This window comes from Eriocheir sinensis, unplaced genomic scaffold (assembly GCF_024679095.1).
Source record: "Eriocheir sinensis breed Jianghai 21 unplaced genomic scaffold, ASM2467909v1 Scaffold509, whole genome shotgun sequence".
NCBI classification, from domain to species: Eukaryota; Metazoa; Arthropoda; class Malacostraca; order Decapoda; family Varunidae; genus Eriocheir; species Eriocheir sinensis.
In genome coordinates, this window is record NW_026111842.1 from 189,296 (window position 1) to 211,836 (window position 22,541).

The following is a 22,541-nucleotide window of genomic DNA, read 5'->3' on the forward strand; positions in this document are numbered from 1 at the left end:
TGTTCCCTTCTTCATCATCTTCCAGATCCTCTAACCTAATATTTTCCAAATCCTCATCTGATACCACCTCAATCATACCACTGAACTCTTCTTCCTCTTGCACAGCTTCCACATCATCTGCTTCCTCTTCTTGGAGATAGGTAACATTTCTCCTTTCCAAACTAACTAAGTTATCATTTGTTTTCTTGTAGAGAACATCGCAAACAGCAAGATGTATTCCATGAGCATAACACATATGATGACAGGTCTTAATCAGTTTGCCAAACTTAACCATGACACTGGCTCCATCAGTTACATGCAACTAGTTACACATACGCATCTCTTTCCAAGTTTACCTGAAAATCGGCTAACTTATTCTCAGCTAACTTATTCTCACCCTCAACAGCAGTCTCTGCTGGTAGTGAACCTGTGATTCTAACCATTCCTAAAGGTCAAAAGTGTCACTAGTATGTAAATTTATGTTCATGTACCTCTTGTTTTTTAGTGAAGTATACTCATCAAGAGATAATCCAAACCTAACCCCAACATGTCTCCTTTGTTAATATCAAATATCACCCTTTCTTTTTGCAACGTTGTACTGCTTATGTACAAGATCCATAACAAGAGTTGGACTTTGAGGCAATTTGTATCCCCTTGCAAGCATTGATGTCTTTATGAACTCACTCTTGGCGATGGCATTTATGGAAAATCCATCTACTGCAGCTAGCTTCCCAACGATTTCTTCTTTCGTCTCCTCCTTCTTCAAAAAAACAGTCATTTTCCTTTGCACAGGACTCCTTTTCACCTCACTCGCATCTTTATGAGGAGACTTGTCTGAAGGACGTTTGAGATTTTCTGTTTTTTCAATTGAGTGTTTGTTTGAGGTGACGAATCATACCACTAGTAGACCATCCTCTGCACTTTATAACTGCAAGACACTTTCTACATCGCGATGATTCTTCACATTTAAGTTTTTCAAAATATTTCCAAGCATAAGACTCAGTACTGGTTGTTGCTTCTGCCTCGTCTGCCATTTTAATGGTTATGTAGAGTCAGATACGTAATTCAGTAAATCACCTGAAGAAGAAAAAAAAAAAACATTCTCTATAATCACTATAAGGATGATGTTCATGTCACATAATCATATCCATGATACAGACCCCATATTTGTAGTCTGTAACACGAAAACTCAATAAAGAACTCACATTCAAAGACACAGATATGACGAATAGGCGACTTATTTTTTGTTTTGTTTTGTTTTTACACTATTATTTATTTACTGGCTCAGCCACCAAAGTAGAATTATGGTTAGAACAAAGAAATTATTATGATAGCAATTAGCATGAAGCAGGCCACACCAACTCCTTTTCACATTACAAAATTAACACACGTTACAGTACACACCTTTACACAGGGATGGAACAGAATAGACTAAGCTCACTCACTGCCAGAAGTGTACGAGAACAGTACGTGTCGGGCCGACAGTCCGACACGTACTGTTCTCGTACAGCTGATTTAGCCCATCGCTGTCTCGCTCCCAAGTCCTAACCCAGGCATCTCTCTCTCTCTCTCTCTCTCTCTCTCTCTCTCTCTCTCTCTCTCTCTCTCTTTTTTCGTATTTTGCATAAGAGAGAAAAAAAAAAAAGTATCCCGGGATTTCCCGGGATTTCGTAAATTTCCCGGGAAGGAAAAAAAAGCCCATTTATGGCCGGGATCCCGGGATCCCGGGAAGGAAACCCTAGGCCGCATGACCATGTCGTGAAACAAGAACTGTTTTTTTTTTGTTCTTCATGTGTACCCAAGGAAGAAAACACAACATAACCTAAGTTGGGGACAAAACCGAGAACCTGGGCCAGTCGCGTATCAAAGGAAACCTTAATAAATACAACTAGTGGATGATAACCATTGTAGCAGAACAAAGTTAAATGATCATTTATTGAGCTAAATGCAAGAACCTCTCTAGAATACGCTAGTAAATGGTAGTTGTATCCATCGACCATCTCCTTTAACAATGTCGTTATTATACCGTTAACACACATCAGCAACTACCCAGTGTCATTATAGAAGATATTAGCATTAATAGCCTCTGACAGTGTGCGTCTTTCAATAGCTTCTGAATCTGGCGTTGGTCTTATACCACATTCAAGGTGTATACTACACTCTGGTTCACCCGGTTTAACAATGTAGTACCGACGGGGAAGCAACACGTTCAGTAGACCGACTTCATATTCCACGTCCTTGTCTAATGTTAGAGTTTGTATATTATTAGTAAAGCTAGTGCTGGAATTTGGGTAAATTTCCCCATCCGCAATGCTGGTAACATATATATGATGTGACTCCATTTAGAGCAAGCAAGACACTAGCAAAAATATTATAATTATTTCATTATATAGAGGTAGGCATGACGAGATGCCAATTACATATTGAAGGTAAATCATACTAAACATCATTACATTGTTATTTATTGACATATTTTACATTTAGTGATGTACATAATTATTGGGAAATTGTCTGGAGCTATAGTTATTTAGGATCCACGTCGACCACAGCACCGTCCCGTTTTCTTTTCCATTCGTCAGCCACAGCGTCGTCCTCTGTATCCACAAATTTTCTCTTCCTGTTTCGCTCGGGAGACACAGATAGAGTTAATTTTGTTTCAGGCTCATCGCAGGTCCACCATCTGTCCAGGATGACGCACGATATATTATGCAGTTGGAGATCAGCCGCAGCCTCTTGGAGATGCGGTTGGTAGTCAGCTTTCCACAACACGTAAAGAATTCCAGCGCTTGCAATATTGTAGGGGAAGACGACACTTGTAATGTTGATTTTAATCACCCATTCTACCAGTTTTGTGAGGACTCTTTAAACCAGCGGAGACGGTTATCATAACTGTCTTCCTTTACCCCACGAATGAAATTTTGATCTCTTGACGTGTGAAGATATCCTTGATTTATAAGGCTATTTTCCAGTTCGCGGCCAGGAGCATATTAGGTCAGGATACACGCCACATAAGGACGATTTTCACTCGGAGGATAGCGAATATGCAGACTACCGGAAATACCACGATCTTCCCAGCGACACCTGTTCAGTTGACAGATCGGGCTTCTTTCGTGGTAGAGATTACTGTGCGGATATAATCCATGTAGGCGTCCAGTAAACCTCCTCTTTTCGTAGCAGGAACTGCAGTTGAGGGAAGGAACGATGATGGTCTTGTTGTTGCGGTAGATGCCATCGCCAGGAGAACCGTCTTTGTAGTTGAACACGTAGGCGTCCGACATGGTGTCCTCTGGTATACTGGTGAGTGATGAATAGTACCGCTTCAGCTGATGGCGAGGGACGAGTAGCGAACCATCGTCCCATCTGCTCTCTCTTACGTATAAGCCCGCTCGGGGCACCACCGTGTCCGAGAATGTTCGTCCTCGCCTCCGGCATTTCTCTCTCCATGACGTCGCCGCTCCCTCTGTATAAGTCGCGCGTCCAACGCGGTTCAGTATCTACAACGTCCATGATTCTGTTTATTTCTTGAATCACAATGTAGGACTGCAGTAGCACATTGGAAAAGCGGCTTTAATATGGAACCCATCTGTAAGTTGCCAACGATGGTTGTTTGGTGAAACCAGATCCCTGAATCTTTTGCCGCACGCGCGTATTTTTTATTTCGCTAGGTAATACACCCGTGGCGTCAATGATGTGTTTCATATCAGCAATGTCAGCAATCGTTGGTTTTTGACTTGCATTAGAGAGTAAATTCAACATGTACAGGATATTGGAGGATCGAGCAGAAGACAATAGGTTGCCTCGGCTATCCCATTTTACGATGGGATTGTCTTTTATTCGTTCTAGCATCATATTGACGTAAGGCACGTCGATACTTTTAACATAAAGAGGTATTAAATTACTTATTTCAGGATTGGAGGAAATCTCGTTCTCCCTAATCCCTGTGACTCTAAGTTGCACGGGTGGTAGTTTTGTGGTTTTGTATACTTTTGTTTCTTTTTTTTGTAAGTTTTCTTTCTTACAGAGCGAGGTGACGGGTTCAATCTTGTTGGAGTGCTTGGTCGTGCACCATGGGACGACACGACAGGACCGCTGCTGCTTGTTGGCACATGTTCAGAGACCGGCATGTGATCGGGATGGGTCGACTGCGGGTTGAAACACGATTGGCCGTTGACCCCCGGACTCGTGGAGTTGGCGCATTTAGGCTTAATACCCGTTAAAACACGCTCAGCGGTAGCCTCGGGAACAAGATAATACGTGCGCATTATCCAAATAATTTTCCGATCAAGGAAGCGGCAATAGGTAATATAGCAGCTAATATATTACCGCCCCGTCTCGATGTCAATATAAGTCTTTTCTTATGGAGAGGAGTTTTCCTTCTAGCTATGGCACGTATGTCTTCCCGATATTTACGTAATTTCTTGATAACTTTGTTATTGAGTGTAAGGTGCTTCTTTAACAAATTAGAAAATATTTCAGATATACAGTTCAATTGTTCTCGAGCTGCCTGCTTAATAGCACGGTTTCTATCTTTTACTTTTAATTTCTTCAAAAGTAAGACAAAGTTTTTGTGTGCACTGAGGAGTGGTGTCTTTTAACGCATTTTCTACAATATCATTAGCGTCAATCCAGCTGTTGAATGAAGTAGGGTATCCCAACCACGATACAAAATACTGCTTTTTTCCTTTAATTTTTAGTGAACGCAGTATTTTAATATCGTATGACTCAGGTAGAGCGCTTAAGACGAGCTCTGGCGCGTAGAATATCCCCTGTATTGGTTCTCCAGACAAATCTTCTAAGAGATAAATTCTTGGGCGATTCTTGTGTTTAATTGATTTTATGCGAAAGAGCTCGTGAGTATTTTGCTGTGCGTATCCTTTATGGAATACAGAGGAACGAGCACTTCCAACAAGGCGAACTATTTCCCCAACTGCCAGTCGAGGACTGATGGAAGACGCTGGTTGCTTCGGGTTTTTTTATATATTGCGTGGAATTGCCGTTTGATTGCAGATGGGTCTTTTAAGTTATGAATATCAATGGGAGTTTGTTTGTTCTTCAGTCCAGAATGGGGCGAGCGGTTGTAGGCATTGACCATGTTTTGCAGCTGATCTATATATCTTGAAGAATTTTGAGACGTGATGAACTAGTAGATGCGTGCTTTCAGTGTACGAATGGCCCGCTCTGCCAAGGCTGCTTTGATCTCGCTTGAGTACACACTGTATAGCTTAATGCCCCGGGAACATAAATAGTTTCTTACTTTTCGATTCCAGAATTCTGTGCCCAAGTCGGTGTTTAATCTTCGTAAGCCTTCAGAATCTTTATTTTCCACCACTTGTTTAAAGGCCACGAGCATAGTATTTGCGTCTTTATTCCGACACGGGACAACTTGCATATATCTAGAAAACACGTCTATGCATACTAACAAGTAGCCTATGTTATTATTTTCCTTTCTTATATGTCTCACGTCTGCTAAATCGGCAGCCATGATTACTTTGGGTTTTGAGGATATTATCTTTTGCCGGGGGGATTTTTTAGTCTGTAGCTTATGCAATGTATATGTTTTATTGCTTCTCAAAAAGTTGAATACGTCATCACGTGTTATTGCCGGATTTATACTTTTTGCTTTCTCCCATAATTTCGCCTGAGAGCTTAAACCATAGGGTTCGTTATGTTGGGAGTATAGAGCGTGTAAGAGTTCCTTCTTCCTGGAGTTCACCATTGGAATACGCGTTCACCTGGGGGTTCTCCAACAATGTTTGAGCGAAACTGTAGGGATTCAGGAGTATTTATACCCAAATCAACAAGAAGATATCCATAAGGACGTGAATATACAGCATATTTATATATATCTACAAACTGGTTTGCCTTCTCTTTTCCGAATATTTGTCTGCCCAGAGTGTGAATTTGAGATGAATCGCGCTGTCTTATGAAGAGGAAATGAGAACAGTTCAGGCTAATATTTCTTGCATGCTTTCCACCCATATATAGATTTTAGGTGATAAATATGCATGAAATATTAAATATGCATGAAATATTGTTGTGCCGTCCGCGAGTAAAAGCATCAACCACAATTTTGTTCCTTACAGCATCAATGAAAATATCGTCAAGTACATACAATGTCCCTCTCTGATCAAACGTATCCTCGTTGGCAATTGGATCAATTATTTCAGACGACACTATAACTTTAGGTCCTATTTCTTTATTTCTTTGAAGAGGATGAGACGTTAAGCCACATATGACAATTTTTTTGAACTTTTCATGATACTTCAGTATAAGCTGCTGTACAAGTTCCGATTTTCCGAAGTTGCTATATCCTGCAACTATTATATCAAGAAGGTTCTCTGAATATGTCTCAGCCATAGCGGATTAATGATGGTAATTATTAAAGTATGGTGCTTATATAGCACAGAATATGTGTGTGTGTGTGTGTGTGTGTGTGTGTGTGTGTATACAAGAACAACAACAACAACAATAATAGCAATTACCCTCACTTTGTGTATGCCCCCACTTCCGTCACCTCCCCCGTTGACCCCACTCTGACCGTTCTACCCCCACTCCCGTCACCCCCCCCTCAGAAACCTTTCTTCCGTCACCTCCCCCCGCTGACCGTCCTACCCCCGCTCCCGTCACCCCCCCCCCCCCGCTCCAGTACCCCCCGCTTCCGGGGGGGGGCATGTGAAAAAGTGAAAGTTTGGAGGGGGGGGGTAGGGGGGGTCCAGCTACCCCCTCTTCCGTCACCCCCCCGCTGACCCCCCCAACCCCCACTTCCGTACATTTGTTACTACTAAAGTATGATGCTTATATAGCAAAGAATATGTGTGTGTGTGTGTGTGTGTGTGTGTGTGTGTGTGTACAGCAAGAACAACAACAACAACAACAGCAATTGCCCTCACTTTGTGTATGCCCCCACTTCCGTCACCCACCCGCTGACCGCCCTGTGACCTTCCTACCCCCACTCCCGTCACCCCCCCCCCCCTCGCTGTCCACCCTCTCTTCCGTCACCCTCCCGCTGACAGTCCTACCCTCACTCCCGTCACCTCCCCGCTCCAATACCCCCGCTTCCGTACGCTAGCCCGAGAGGGGGTGGGGTGTGTGTGTGGGGGGGTAGGGTATGTGAAAAAAGTGAAAGATGGGGGGGGGGAGGAGGGGGGACCTCCAGCTATCCCCTCTTCCGTCACCCCCCCGCTGAACCACCCGCCCCCCACTTCCGTGCCCCCCCCCCCACTCTAACTACCCCTACTTCCGTACATTTGTCCCTACTGCCTATACCTCCCTCCAAGCGCTCATGTAGAGAGAAGGGATTTTGACAGTTTGCTTGCTGATCTTCCTGCCCCTTTCCTTCTAGGCGACGTCAATGGCCGTCATCCACTTTGGGGAGACTGCACCACAAACCCTCGAGGTGTGATGCTGGCATCTTTGAAAGAGGATGAGGAATTGGAAGTTTTTAATTCTGGAGATATGACGGACTTTCATAGTCAAACGGGTATTTTTACGGCTATTGATGTGTCTTTGTGTTCTTTTAATATTATTTTAGATTTCAACTGGAAGGTTTTACCGAATTTACATGTAAGTGACCACTTCCCTATTGTCTTATCGTCAGCCAGGGGCAAACCACGCACTCGCCTCCCACGCTAGCGTATGATAGAGCAGACTGGCAACTCTTTATGCAACTGAGTTCCACTGCACGGTCTGTAGATGACTTCAGCAGCATTGACGAAGCGGTGGCATATTTAACTACCTTACTGCACTCGGCAGCCATATTAACAATCCCCAAGACGTCTGGTCACTTTCCCAGACGTCCAGTGCCTTGGTGGACCCTTGATTGCACCGCTGCTGTGAAGGCGAAACGAGCCGCCTTCTCTCGCCTCCGCCATCATCGTGGAGTTCCACAGCACCTAGAGGCATTCCGGTGGGCGCGTGCCCATGCACGGCGAGTCCTTAAAGAGTCCCGCCGTGCTTCGTGGAGGGCTTTCGTGTCCACCCTAAACAAAGAGACTTCCCTCACGCAGGTATGGAAACGAGTGAGAAAAATCTCTGGGAAATATACTGTCCCTTTCCCTCCTGTCCTGTCAGAAGCAGGCAGAAACGTGGCTGAACCTATCGCGGTTGCTCAAGTCCTTGCCAAACATTTTACAGATGTATCTAGGAAGGACATTACATCTCCCTCGGGACGCCATCGTCGACGCCGGGAGTAAGCTGGCCTCGGTTTCGCTTCTAATAACGGCGAGTTGTATAATGTCCCTTTTTCTAGACAGAACTTCGTTCAGCTTCACCAGGCCGTGATGACATCCCATACTCCTTTCTACGTCATATGCCTGACGAATCACTTACGTTTTTATTGCCTCTTCTTCATAAAATTTGGTATACCGGTGATTAACCGTCTTCTTGGAGCGTTGCCGTTGTTATCGCCTTCCTTAAGCCCGGAAAAGACCATCGACAGGCAACAAATTACCGTCCCATTTCACTCACTTCATGCCTTTGCAAGGTTATGGAGAAGATGGTGAATGGGCGGCTCATGTGGTACTTGGAAAAGGGGAATATTTTATCACAAGTACAATGCGGTTTTCGCAAAATGCGATCTACCTCTGACGCCCTCCTATGCTTAGAGTCATCCATATGTAAGGCCTTCGCCACCAACCAACACCATGTAACAGTGTTCTTTGATTTGGAGAAAGCCTATGACACTGCCTGGCGTCATGGCATCTTACTTTCCCTCCACGAGTTTGGTCTTCGTGGCCGGTTGCCGATTTTTATCAAGCAGTTATTATCAAATCGTTCTTTAAAGGTGAGGGTCGGGGACGTGCACTCTGATGCCCTTCCACTAGATGATGGTGTGCCGCAGGGGAGTATTCTCAATGTTACGCTCTTCGCCGTGGTCATCAACAGCGTTATTAGTGTACTCCCCGAAGGGGTCCAAGGCAGTTTGTATGTTGATGACTTATCCATCTCAGTCTCTGGACCCCGGATGTCACTGATAGAGCGGAAATTACAACTGGCACTTAATAGGATATCCGCGTGGGCTGACACTCAGGGTTTTCGGTTCTCCCTAACTAAGATTGTGGCCATGCACTTCTGCCGCTTTCGTGGCGTTCACCCCGACCCAGACCTGTACTTCTACGGTCGTAGAATCTCATGTGTGGAAGAGACCCGATTTCTTGGGATGATATTCGATGCAAGGCTGACCTGGGTTCCTCACCTCCGGCACATCAAGGCAACTTGTTTGAAGGCAATGACCCTCCTTAGGGTCTTAGCCCATACCTCTTGGGGTGCGGATCGCCAGACCCTCCTCATGTTGCACAGATCACTTATACTCCCGAAACTTGAGTATTCCGCGTCGGATGCTCGTCTTCGCACATTGGGCTCTGTGCATCATGCTGGGGTTCGCCTTGCAGCAGGAGCCTTTAGGTCATGTCTTATTCCAAGTATGTTAGTGGATGCCGGCATTCATTCCTTGGACCTGCGCCGGAGGTCGTTAATGCTAAGATGTTGGTTTCGGACTCACAGCATTCCAGATTCTGTGCCTTGTGTTACTGCCTCCCAAGATTCTCGCTCTCTCCTGTATGACGCTCGGCCGAGTTTACCCAAACCATTTGGATATAGGGTGCAGTCAGTTATGACGGACTGGACAGTTCCTGCACACACTGTTTGTCCCCATCGTATTCCTAGGGTGGGCTATTGGCAGTTCCCCAGCGTATAAGTGTGCAGACCTGTAATCGACTAAAAGAGCACCCTCTCCTGTTACGCGGTACAGTCCTTATTTTCAGAGCACTTCACCGCTTGCGAGGGCTCTGTCCCCGTTTATTCGGATGGGTCTAAGACGGACACTGGAGCAGGCTTCAGTGTCGTCTTTCTCAGCCTTCCTAGAGTGGCGTCAGTTTTTACGGCTGAAATGTCCGCCATCTTACTCGCCCTCAGAATTATTTTTAGTCTCCCCCAGAACTCCTTTACTGTTTTTAGCGACTCTCGCAGTGCACTGACTGCTTTAGAGTCCCGTGATTACTGTCATCCTCTTATCCTATCAATTTTAGAATGGATTTACTTGCTACACCGTCGGGGATGTCGGGTGGCTTTTTGCTGGGTACCGGGCCATGTAGGAGTTCAGGGGAACGAGCAGGCCGATCGGCTGGCCAAGGCGGCGGCTGCCCGGCCTGCCCCCGCTGTTTCCCCTCAACCTTGCCCAGTTCCCTGCAGAGACTTATACTCTACCATCCGGGCCACCGCTGACAGCGCGTGGCAGGCCAGATGGGAGAATGTGACCGCCACCACCAAGATGGGGGAAGTGACGACCAGGGCAGTACGTCACTGGATTTACTCCCACATAAGGTGTCGCAAAAAGGAAACCGTTCTGGCCCGCCTGAGGACGCGTCACACACGCTACACACACGGCTTCCTAATGTTCCGGGGTGTGCAGCCTTACTGCGATGACTGCTTGGTCCCCATGACTGTCCGGCACTTGCTGGTCGAGTGCCCCAGTCTGCGGGACCTGCGAGAGCAGTACCTCTTCCGGTGTCGTGATGTAGATGGGATTTTTTCCCTTTCCCTAATGCTGGGAGAAAAGGCGCTCACCCCTGGACATGACGTCATGGGCTATCTGCAGGAGGTGGGCATCCTCCATCTCTTGTAGGGTCTCTTCATAGAAAGTTCTTTGTATCTCACTAATGCATTCTTAATAAACATTTTCTTATATTTTAAACTAGTGCTATATCTGAATGGACCATTTCAAAACTATATTCCTAATAAATTTTATCACCCTTAGATTATTTTAATTATTTGCCTTCCATTTTATTACTCCGGTGCCATATGACCAAGATGTTGCGGCGCGATGAAGGAAACTCTAAATCAATCAATCAATCAATTATTGACTTGCCGGCCGTGAACCCGGATTCCTCAGGTTTCTGAAACTTGTGCTGATTAGATCGAATTCGCCTCAGAAGCAGATGAGCAAGAACCTTGCCCGGCACACTCAGCAGTATAATTCCATGGTAAGTGTTGCAGTCCTGTCGGTCCTCTTTCCCTTTCCAGATAAGGACAACCAAGCCCTATTTCCTGTCAAGAGGAATGGCATTGAACTGCCACATGACAGACAGCACCGCATGCAACCCACGGACCATGGCTTCACCCCCAGCTTTCAACATTTCTGCGCTGATATTACAGATCCCATCTGACATTTAACTCCTCAATTTTCTCACAGCCTCTCTCTCTCTCTCTCTCTCTCTCTCTCTCTCTCTCTCTCTCTCTCTCTCTCTCTCTCTCTCTCTCTCTCTCTCTCTCTCTCTCTCTCTTGTGCAGGAGATGGTGGAATTTCTTCTCTTGGTAGATCAGCAGCCGCCATTTGTAATTCAGCCAGAAGGAGCTCTCCTCTTGGAGGCCGTGTACAAGTGCCCACAGTACTCTGCTGAAACGAATCTGGTACCCATCTGCATCTCATAATATATCCCCATCAACCATTCGGATTTTTTTTTTACCGCTAGGGAGACAGCTCAAGGGCAATTAAATAAAAAAAATTCCCGCTAGGCGCTGCTCCAATAAAAGTAAACAGGACAAGAGCCCAAATGAGAGGTCAATTTCGGGAGATGTCTTGACACTCCTCTCTTGAAAGAGGTCGTCATAGGCAGAAGGAAATGCGGACAAGGGAATGCTATTCCAGCGTTTATCAGCAGAAGGGATAAGATAAAGAAGATGCTGGTTAAGTCTTGCATAAGGGATATGGACAGTAAAGAAGTGAGCAAGAGTAGAAAGTCGATTGCAGCGAGACGTAAAACTGCACCGGAATCTTGAGGCGTGCGACCGTCAGTAAGACGAGGGGAGTTGATGAAACGAAGAGCCTTAGACTCCACTCTATCCAAGAGAGCTGTGTATGTGGAGCCCCTTCACACATGAGATGAATACTCCATCATCATCGAGTGATTGACAAGGTTATATTTGATTTTTTTTTAGCATTTACTCGGACGCACAAATGTTCTCGGTATTTTTTCAGTGGGTTGCAAATAACTTTTGACGTAAAGGGCGACACCTCCACGTCCCCACGTCTAGGGTTGATAGGATTCATGTTGTATTGTATTCTGAAATTAAATCAATTTTTGGTGCCAATGAAAGTTTCGGTTATAGTAATAACGTAAAAACTTTCTGTAGAAAAAAGTCATAAATTCATCACTCTTGTTGTTTAGGCCACGAGGATTGAAACTTAGAACTGTTAGACTATCTTTTAAGTCTAGTTATGGACATGGTGTTGATTACGGTTTTACGATTTGGCGTCAGATGTGCCGCATGACATTCGTTTACAAGGAGGGGATGGGGTGACTTAGCCCAGAGCAATTTTTTAACAAAAATCGCGCACTACTTTGTATAGAAGTCTTCCAAATCTAGCTGCTCAGACAGGGGACAGTGGCAGACCGTCTCTTTGAAACAGTCCACCCTGGCCAAATAAATTACTCCAGGCGTTGAAGAAACCCACGTCGAATTCTCTGCAAAGAGTCTTTAAGCGGCTATTAAGACTGAAAGAAAGCCTTCTTGTTAAACTCGCTCGCTGCTGATATCCTTGAAATAATTCCTGATTTTATAATGTTTTGTGATTTAGTCTTGAAGTGCTGGATCAGCCAACGGTACTTATCTGATAATTCCTCGGAGCTGGTTTTGCAGATGTCATTAGTACTTTCGTGATGAACGAAAAGAGTCATTAGAAGTTTCTGCGGAGACTTCGTCGAGGGCAACTGTGATGTCATCAACTCCAGCTCCAGGGTAACAGTAGTTGGGCCTTCATCGGGAGGTGGGGGGGATGGGGGGCTCCTCCACAGAATTCAACCACCTGGTGACGAATAATGGAGTCCCCAACCAAGAAAGATCTCTGCAGTTCCTCCTCCTCTTCCAATATGCTAAATCTGTAGAAGCAATGCGCCGGATAAATGGCGCGTCGGGGGTGTCTGGCGCCTCCCTTCACTTGCCTTCAGTCTTTGGTGAGACTTGCTGTGCAGGGGAGGCCGATGTCGATGCAGATGTAATGGACGATACGTCAATGTATGCATGGATGAAATCCTGTAAAACATGCATAGTGTGCTAATTCGGTAATTTCCACATGGCAAGCTACCAGCTTCAAATCTGAAAACTAGTTTCCACGTTCTGTTTGAGTAGGCACATCCTGCAGATTGAAGAACGACCTGCAAAGAAGTGCTTTACCGTAACATGATAACACTTCTTGAAAGCTATTATTACTGTGTCTAGGGAATGAAAGAGAGAAGGATATGAGAGATTAATTCTTAGGATTGGGTAGGAAAGAGACTGTGGAAATAGGGGGTGTGCTGAGGCGGGGCCGGCGGTAGGGTGGTCAAACGGTAAGGGGGGGGGGAGAGAGAGAGAGAGAGAGAGAGAGAGAGAGAGAGAGAGAGAGAGAGAGAGAGAGAGAGAGAGAGAGAGAGCACAGCTATAAATATGATATAAACAAAGAAAAATAAGAGGATGAATTGAAAAACGAAGATATGGAGGAGATAGAGCATTAGATGAGTAGACAAGGAAAGGAGGAGGAGGTAAAAGACACACACACTCACACACACACACACACACACACACACACACACACACACACACGACCACGCACGCATATAGCAGCTAGTCACCCCTACAAACACTCGCTCTCCTCCCGGTGACTAAAAAGAAAATGTGGCGCGGTAACACAGACTCTGATTTTCGTCGCTCCTCGTGCTGTGCTGTCTCTTGTGCCATCTAAGCATTTTCATTGTCGCGTCCGTGTCTTATGCGTCTTAATTGTTTGTCTTTCTTGTTACTTGCTTATCTTCAACTGTCTGTCCTCGTCCTCCTATTGTTAGCTTATACATATTGTTCCACACTTACACCAACACTTCAATGTCACTTACACTACACAACATTCACATAAACGCATACACACACAAACACCTTTTCTATGTGCTGTGTTTGTCTTAATGATCTCCGTTTATTTTTGTCAATAAAGTAACTCCGACGGATATTGACTTTTCTCTATCCGTGAGCCAGTTAGCATCAGAACACTCACTAATCACCAACACGCATGTCCGCACGCAATAGCTTAATTTTGGGCTCCTGTGCTACCCCCCCCCCCAAAAAAAAAAAATGAAATATCAAAGTTAATATAATAAAGATAAGATGAGAGAGAGAGAGAGAGAGCGTGTAGACCAGTGGTTCCCAACCTTTCTTTTGTCGTTTCCCCTTCATCAACTTCAACCACCCGGATTTCCCCCTTGATGTGGACGAGGAAAAAAGTAGTCAAAACACGAAATTACTTGCTTAATAACACATAATATTATAAATAAATAGTGGCCAAACACAAAATTACCGTATTTAATAACAAATCAGTCAATCAATAGCTCTGACGCCCCGTTTCCGCCAACTAATTGCTAGTAATTTATATTTCCTTCAGGTTAAATTTTTCCCCTGTAATCATAAAATTTCCCCCAGGGGAAAATATCCCCCAGGTTGGGAAATGCTGGTGTAGACAGTTTAACGGACGGACACACGAACAGGCATACAAGCATAAACGGGCAGACATAGATAGGTATAGACTAGAGACAGACAGAAAGACAAATGGAATTCTTAACACAACTTGTTTAATTGCTTAACAATTAAAATAACTGGAGTCTCTCTCTCTCTCTCTCTCTCTCTCTCTCTCTCTCTCTCTCTCTCTCTCTGTAAATATGAATTTTTGTAAGAAAACTATTAAATCAAATGTACTTGATTTTCTTGCTGTAGGTGAGGGAGCTGTACCAATCGTCAGAAATAAATGCTGCAGTAAGTATTATCATATAAGTACTTACATTTCAAAGTTATTTTTATTTTTGTTTTGTTTTTGCACATATTTTTTCTAGAATAGAATTTTCAACACTTGGGATAAATCTTCATTGCACTAAGGGGTATACATTTATTTTTACGTGTACGCCTATAGCGCCGGTAGGCTCTCTTGAGGGGCCTGGATGGTAGTCGGCCCCAGCTCATCATGGCGCAGGCAAGTGTTTATAGTGGCGCCACTTACTCTTGGCTCATGCTGCACCCCGGAACTCCTTGATTCACTTGGACGGTTTCCTCTAGAGTCCGGGTTGATGGGTGGTCTTCAGGACAGCATATGGGTAGTTTTAAGCCACTCGGCGGTGACTGAAAAATCCGAGGTGGTAGCGTGGGGATTCGAACCCGCGTCGTCCATCACCGGTGAATGTGTGCCCAGCACGCTACCACTCAGCCAACGCCTACCCTTAGGGGGTCATTCCATGAATGTATTACACACACACACACACACACATATATATATATATATATATATATATATATATATATATATATATATATATATATATATATATATATATATATATATATATATATATATATATATATATTACAGGCGGGCTTCTCCAGCGCCTTTGTTTTATTCTATTCCACATACATGGGCTGTAACCATGTGGCTCGCCCATGTGACACCTTTGTTTGCGCCGGTATTTTCCGGTGTTATCTGGAAATTTCCACCCGCCCCGTGGTTCCCGCGCTCGGGCATAGTAACCAGCCTGCGCGGCGACTCTAGGTCGTTGTTGCTGCGGACTGTTCTTCCATTTGTCTCTCCTGCTCGTTACTAATTATTGTGACACATTATGTATAATTCCCTTTTATGTTCAGGTTAAGAAATTTATTTATTGTACTTGATTGTGTATTTTGAGTTGTAGTGGGAGACTGTTGTCCCGCACCGCCGCGAGCGCGACTGGCAACCCCCCCGCGGCACGGCGGCGGTCGGCCCCCATATAAGCGCTGACCCTCGGGTCAGTAGTACAGTGGACCGCCAGCACTCCTCTGGCGAGCAGCCGGGTGGCCCTTCTGCAGAGGCGAGGGTGACCCCTCTGCGGTTATAGTCAACTGCTGGGCTGCTCGCTCGTGCACCGCTACGGGCTGCTCCCTGGGCTCCTGCCCGGAGTGCCCGTGCCTCCGTCGCTGCTCGCCGGCTGTTGCCCGTGGCTGTGGCGTAGGCGGAGGCGTCTCTAGACCCGCAACGAGCTTGCATTGCTCGCCCCCCTCTTACAGGGCCGCCATTTGGCCAAGGCCCTGTACCCCTTTCATGGGGTTTAATCTTAAAGGAAGGAAGGGTCAGTAGCAGTGGAACGCCAGCACTCCGTGGGCGTGCAGCTGGGTGGCCCTTCTGCGGCGGCGAGGTTGACCCGCGTGGTCACCCTCGCTTTGGGCCCCCCCGCTGCAGGCAAGTCGACTCGTCGGCTGCTCGCCCGTGCACCGCTACGGGTGTCTACCGGAGAGCCCGTGCCTCCGTCGCTGCTCGCCGGCTGTTACCCGTGGCTGTGGCGGCGGAGGAGGCGTCCCTACACCCGCCGGGACTTGAATTGCCCGCCCCCCCTTTCAAGGCCGCCTTTTGGCCAAAGACCCTGTCCCACTATTATGGGGGTAAATCTTAAAGGAAGGGTCAGTTGCTCTCTCTCGTTTTCCCTGTCGTCCACGTTCGAGGTAAAAGGGGGGGCCGGCTTCTCTCTCCCCTTTGTTTCCCTGCAGCGACTTCTGCAGTTTTCACGCCCGCAGGCGTGTGTTCTTTCTTTACGGGAGAGAGAGAGTCGTTAGTGTTTTAAGGTAAGGTTTTATTAGGTGTGTGTGTTTTCTGTGCCATCTTTTTAGTGTTTTCGTGTTACCACGTTTCTGCCTTGTGTTACGTGCTGCCTCCCAGCCCAGGTGTGTTCAGTATAGTTTGTGCTTTTGTGCTTTGTGTTTTATCCGTTCCATGTTTTTAAAGGAGTGCGAAGCTTTGGCAATCTTGGGTTTTTCTTTTCTTTTGTAATTAGTGAACATGCTAACTTTTGTAAATATATAGTCTTTTGTATTCATTTGCGTTTCCGTTGACCATTTCCTTTTTTTTTTTTTGTTGTTGTTGTTGTTCTGTTACGGGAAAAAAGAACATGGTGTTTGAGGCCAAACCAACCCAGTTTTGTGTTTGTCTCTATTTTTGTGGGGTAACTTTTCCCCAAACCACTTGACCGCACCAGTGGCGACACTGGTGACGTAACAACTGGCGACCTCGCCAGGATTGCCACAGTTACACACTCCTATCGTTGCTATGGCGATTATTAACGAAGACGTCGTTGCGTTTATCAACAGTGAGCCCACGTGCTACAGTCTACGTAGACTCTCCCTTTCTGAGTTACGCCTCGTGGCTCAGCACTGCAGTGCAGAGAACCTTGTAGCTTTAAATAAATCCGAGCTGGCGAGCCTAGTATCGCACCAGCTAGGATTAGTTACCTTGAAGCAGGACGCAGACGGCGAGGGCAGGAGCGAAGAACCTGACCCCACGCCTGCCAAACAACATGCAGTGACTCCAGCTTTTTGTGGTGTTTCTGTGACCCCGAGTTCTCAGGACAGAGAGTTAGAGATGCTTCGCCTGCAGATAGAGCTCACAAGGGCACAAGTCGAGGTAGCGACGGCTGGTGGGCCACGTGGCCCTTTCTGACAAGCTGGAGGGCCTAGTAACTCAGTTTTATTTGTCCAGCCTCGCGCCTTGTACCATGCTGCTTCCCGCTTTCAACGAAGAGCAGCCTGACGATTTCTCTGTTGCCTTTGTAGCGGCAGCCTAGGCCGCTACAGCGAAAACCAAACATTTACGTCTGTGTGTTTTCGAGGCAGCATACGTTGTAGCTGGTACAACGCCGTTTGGGTCCGTTAAAGCCGCCTTGTAGGTTAAAAGACACAACTAATAACCAGTGATGACTCCATTGACGAAGCAGTTTATTTGCGAGTATATACATGTATTGGAATATTGTGAATGAATATTTACAATGGTGATATACAGTAATATTTACAATGGTGGCTCTTTGATGATAAAGCTTAAACATAATGTTGCTTATAATAATTAGAATGATTATGTACATTTATTTATATGTAGTGACTCGTAACAAAAGAGATTAATGTGTGATGGATATGTGTATTTGATGAAATAGAATAGTGTGTGTTGAGAGTGAGAGAAAAGAAAGAGAACGTGATGACTTAAGGGTAGACTGAAGAAACGGAAGATGGAGAGAACGAGAAAGAAAATGGTGTGCGTTAATGGGTCACTACATAACTCCCCCCCTAGTGACGAGGGAGGAGGAACGTTACATGTTTCTTGCGGCACTGGATTTTGTCTGTAAGCACTGGACTGGGGGACACTGACACGGTGTTGGTGGGTGGAGGATCTGGCTGCAGGAGGTACGCGGGCTTGACCCGGTCGATGGCGACGACATCGGATTTTCCGTGGCGGTCAATGGTGACGTTCTTCCGCGTCCTCTTGATGACGGTGAAGGGGCCATCGTATGGTTGCTGCAGAGGCTTCTTTGTGGCGTCCACTCGCACGAACACGTGTGTGCAGGTGTCGAGGTCCTGGCTCACGAACGTTTTGGATGGTGATGTACGTGGCGGCACTGGCTGGAGTCTCTGCATTGCGTTCTTGAGGTTCCTGGCGTAGTCCTGTATGTCGCAGGGAGGGCCAGAAGTGGGCGAGAGAACCTCTCCTGGGAGGCGGAGAGTGGTGCCGTACAGGAGCTCTGCAGAGGAGTGGCCGAAGTCTTCCTTGAGGGACGTCCGTATGCCGAGGAGGGCTAGAGGCAGAGTCGTAGTCCAGTCGCTGCGGTCCTGAACTGTTGCTGCCAGCGAGGCCTTGAGTTGGCGGTGGAAGCGCTCGACAAGGCCATTCGACTGAGGATGGTAGCTGGCGGTTCTGATCCGCTTAATCCCCAGGATGGACATGACCTTGTCCCAAAGGCTCGACTCGAACTGGCTTCCACGGTCGGGTGTGAGGGTGAGAGGCGTACCGAAGCGCGACACCCAGGTGTTGACGAAGGCTCTGGCGATGGTGTCCGTTGTTATGTCTTCGACCGGGACAGCTTCGGGCCAGCGCGTGAATCTGTCAACGCAGGTGAGGAGGTACTTGTAGCCGTTGGAGTGTGGGAGTGGGCCGACGAGGTCGACGTGGACGTGTTCGAGTCTGGAGGATCGGGGCGTGAACGCTGCTGGAGGCGAGACGGTGTGGCGCGTCACCTTGGAAGCCTGGCACTGGACGCAGGTGCGGGTCCAGTCTCTGACGTCCTTGTTGATCCCCGTCCATATGAAGCGCGAGGACATCATGCGTTGTGACGCTCGTATCCCGGGGTGAGAGAGGTCGTGCAGCTGGCGGAAGAGAGGATACCGGTGGTTCTTCGGTAGGTAGGGCCGGATGGTGGCGGTAGATGAGTCAGCGTACAGGTGCACGTTGGTCCCGGGGAACTCGACTCGCCTCATCGACAAAGCGGAGTTATCCTTCAATTGCTGCAGCTCGGCGTCGTCGACTTGGTCTGCAGCAATGGCGGCATAGTCGATATGGGAGGAGGATGTTGCAGAGATGTTACGGGAGAGAGCGTCAGCGGGGATGTTGTCTTCGCCTTTGACGTACCGGATGTCTGTCGTGAACTGAGAGATGAAGTCGATGTGGCGCAGCTGCCTGGGAGAGTAGGTGGACTTGTTGTTGATGAAGGTTGTGGCAAGAGGCTTGTGGTCGGTGTATATGTGAAATTCCCGGCCTTCGACGAAGTATCTGAAGCGCTTGACAGCCTTGTAGATGGCGAGAAGTTCTCTGTCGAAGGCGCTGTACTTCTTCTCGGCGTTGTTGAGTTTCTGTGAGAAGAATGCAATGGGTCTCCAGGCTCCGTTTACGTGCTGCTGCAAGACTCCACCAACGCCGGTGTCTGAGGCATCCGTGGAGATTGAAGTAGTGGCGTCTGGAGTAGGGAAGCTGAGTGTGGTAACAGCCTTCAGTGCCTCCTTGGCTTTGAGAAAGGCGTCGTCAGCTTCGGGAGTCCAGGCGAGTGTGACGGACTGGCCTCTCTTGCAGGGCTTGATCATGGAGTAGAGTGGCTGGAAGATGAGCGCGCAGTGTGGAATGAAGCGGTTGTAGTAATTGATCATCCCGAGGAACTGCTTGAGCTGGCGCTGAGTTGTCGGCTTCGGGAACTGTTGAATGGCGTCGCAGCGGGAAGAGATGGGAGTGATGCCTGAAGGAGAGACGGTGTGGCCGAGGAAGTCGACGGAGGTAACACCAAACTCTGACTTGTCAAGGCTTATCTGGATGCCGTAGTCCTGGAGACGGGCGAAAACTTGCTCTAGGTGTTGGCGGCGTCAGGACTGGCGATGAGGACGTCGTCGATGTAGGCGAAGCAGAATGTCAGTCCTCGCAGCACTTCGTCCATAAACCTCTGGAAGGTTTGTGCAGAGTTCTTGAGGCCAAAGGGCATCCGTACGTACTCGTACAAGCCGAAAGGTGTAACGATGGCTGTCTTCGGGATGTCCGCTGCGTTGACTGGGATCTGGTGGAAGGCTTTGATGAGGTCGATCCTGGAGAAGATGGTGGAGCCAGCAAGCTGTGAGGAGAACTCCTGAATATTCGGCACCGGATAGCGATCCATGACGGTGCGCGAGTTGAGGGCTCTGTAGTCGCCGCATGGGCGTATGTCACCGTTCTTCTTGGGAACGACGTGGAGGGCAGACGACCAGTTGCTTGAGCTGGGGCGGATAACACCTTGGCGCATCAGCGACTCGAACTCGGCCTTGGCTTGTTGATAGCGTTCTGGAGCTAAGCGGCGAGCCTTGGCGTATGTTGGTGGTCCGGTGGTCTCGATGTGCTGCGTGACGTGGTGCTTCACAGGCTTGTTCGCTGTGTGTGGCTGTGTCAGTGTCGGGAAGGACTTGAGGAGAGACGCGAACCGGTTGCCTGCGCTGATGGTGGAGATGTGGGTGCTTTCGCCTGCTGCTGCTCTCGTTCTGGTGGAGACGGATGTTAAGGAATCCAGGAGCTTGCGACTTTTGAGGTCGATCAGGAGGTTGTAGTGTGTCAAGAAATCGGCGCCCAGGATTGGTTGCGAAACTGTTGCCACGTAGAAGGTCCACTCGAACGACCTGCGAAGGTTGAGGTTGAGCTGGAGCGTTTGTTTATTGAAGACAGGGATCCCCGTGCCGTTAGCAGCGTAGAGGCGGGCGATGGTCGGCAAGGACCTCTGGCTGGGTGTGGCGGGGAGGACGCTGACTTCGGCTCCAGTGTCGATGAGGAAGTTGGTGCGGGAGAGTGGATCGAAGATGTGGAATAGCTTCGAGATGTGCTGGCGGGCGCTATGCGCCATTAGTGTCCGCCGGGACTGTTTAAAGAGTCCTGGAAGGTGCAGGGAGACGTACACTTCCGGGCGTCTCGGCCGAATCTGTTGTGATAGTAGCAGACGCCAGGCGTGCGTCTAGGCCTGCTGTCAGATCGGGAGCGGCGGCGGTGGGGGTGGGGTGATGGGGAGCGTCGGCGAGGGCGGCCACGGACCTCCTCCTTAAGGGCGCTGACCTCCAGAGAGAGCTGGGAGACGAGGGCTGCGAGCTGCTGGACCCCGGTGGTGTCGGCGACGCTGGAGACCGTTGGCTGGGGTGCAGCCGGGGAGGAGGCTAGAAAGTCGTCCGCCAGCTTGGCGAGGCCCTCCAGTGAAAGCGTGTTCTTAACGGTGAAGAGGCCCTGCTGGATGTGTGGTGGTAGGCGTTGATAGAAGAGGTGACTGAAGACCTCCTTATCAAAGGACTCATATTTTTCGCCGAGGAGCCTCTTCATGCGTCGTAGCAGGTCCGAGGGCTTCTCGTTCCCGAGTTCCTCCTTGGATAGCATTTCCTGAAGCCGAGTGGTGACGGAAGGCTCCAGGCGGGATAGGATGGCAGCTTTGAGGTCCTCGTATGGAGTGTCGGAGGAGGCAGCTTTGGAGATGGTATCGGAAACCTGCGAGAGGACGTCTAGGGGAATGAGTGCGGTGGCGTGGCTAAACTTGGTGAGGCTGGTGGTGATGCGGTGAGGCTTGAAGTTAACTTCAAGGATAGTGAACCAGAGCGTTGGTTCGTGGCTCGTGAAGGTAGGGCCGCGGAAGCTGGCCACGCCCCGCTCGCAACAGTCCTCAGGCATCCTGAAGGAGCGGTAGGGGACGGAGCGCTGAGCAGGTGCGCCGCGCCGAAGGGTACGGAGCACAGGGATTGGAGCGGGTTGGGGAGCACACGCCGGAAGGGACGTCACGGCACACTTTGATACTTATGTAGATGGTAGGCCACGGGCGTCACTCGTCACTGTTTATACACGCACATACACTTGGCACGCCACGGAACAGTGCGAGTTATAAGGGCGACACTACACTCGATGTCGGCGGGGTGACAGAAGGCGCTGACGGGCGTCAGGGGCCACGGCGGCGGGAGTGCCGCTGCAGAAGCACCACCGACATTGCCGAGGCCACGGAGGTAGGAAGGGCGCCGATAGAGACGCCGGGGGGCCGCAGCGGCAGGAGGCTGGTGAGGCGGTGGGTGAGTCGATGTGTTGGACTGGCGAGGGAGGCAGCCGTGGGCGCAGGGCGGCGACCAGACAGGGTGAGGTACGGTGGTGAGGCTGGGCTGGGCTGGGTAGGTGAGGCGAGGTACAGCGGGGCGATGGCAGGAGGCCCCACGCGAGTTGCCGTCGGCCGGAGCGGGGAGAGCGTGACCAGATGCTGAAGCCTGCCGGCAGAGGACCCACAGGTTACGTGGTGAGG

At 48.4% G+C, this 22,541-nt stretch overlaps 1 protein-coding gene across 1 annotated transcript; it reads right to left on the minus strand.

Annotated features, from left to right (window-relative positions):
- Positions 1-20,660: 20,660 nt before the first annotated feature.
- On the minus strand, positions 20,661-21,928 carry LOC126992843 (uncharacterized). The gene has a single exon (XM_050851669.1). The coding sequence runs from the start codon at positions 21,926-21,928 to the stop codon at positions 21,122-21,124; it is 807 nt and encodes a 268-aa protein (XP_050707626.1). The 3' UTR covers positions 20,661-21,121.
- Between the last annotated feature and the right edge of the window lie 613 nt (positions 21,929-22,541).

What these genes read in the sequence shown, in the direction of transcription:
- LOC126992843 (XM_050851669.1), bottom strand. Translation starts at nt 21,928, where the DNA reads ATGCCTGAGGACTGTTGCGAGCGGGGCGTGGCCAGCTTCCGCGGCCCT.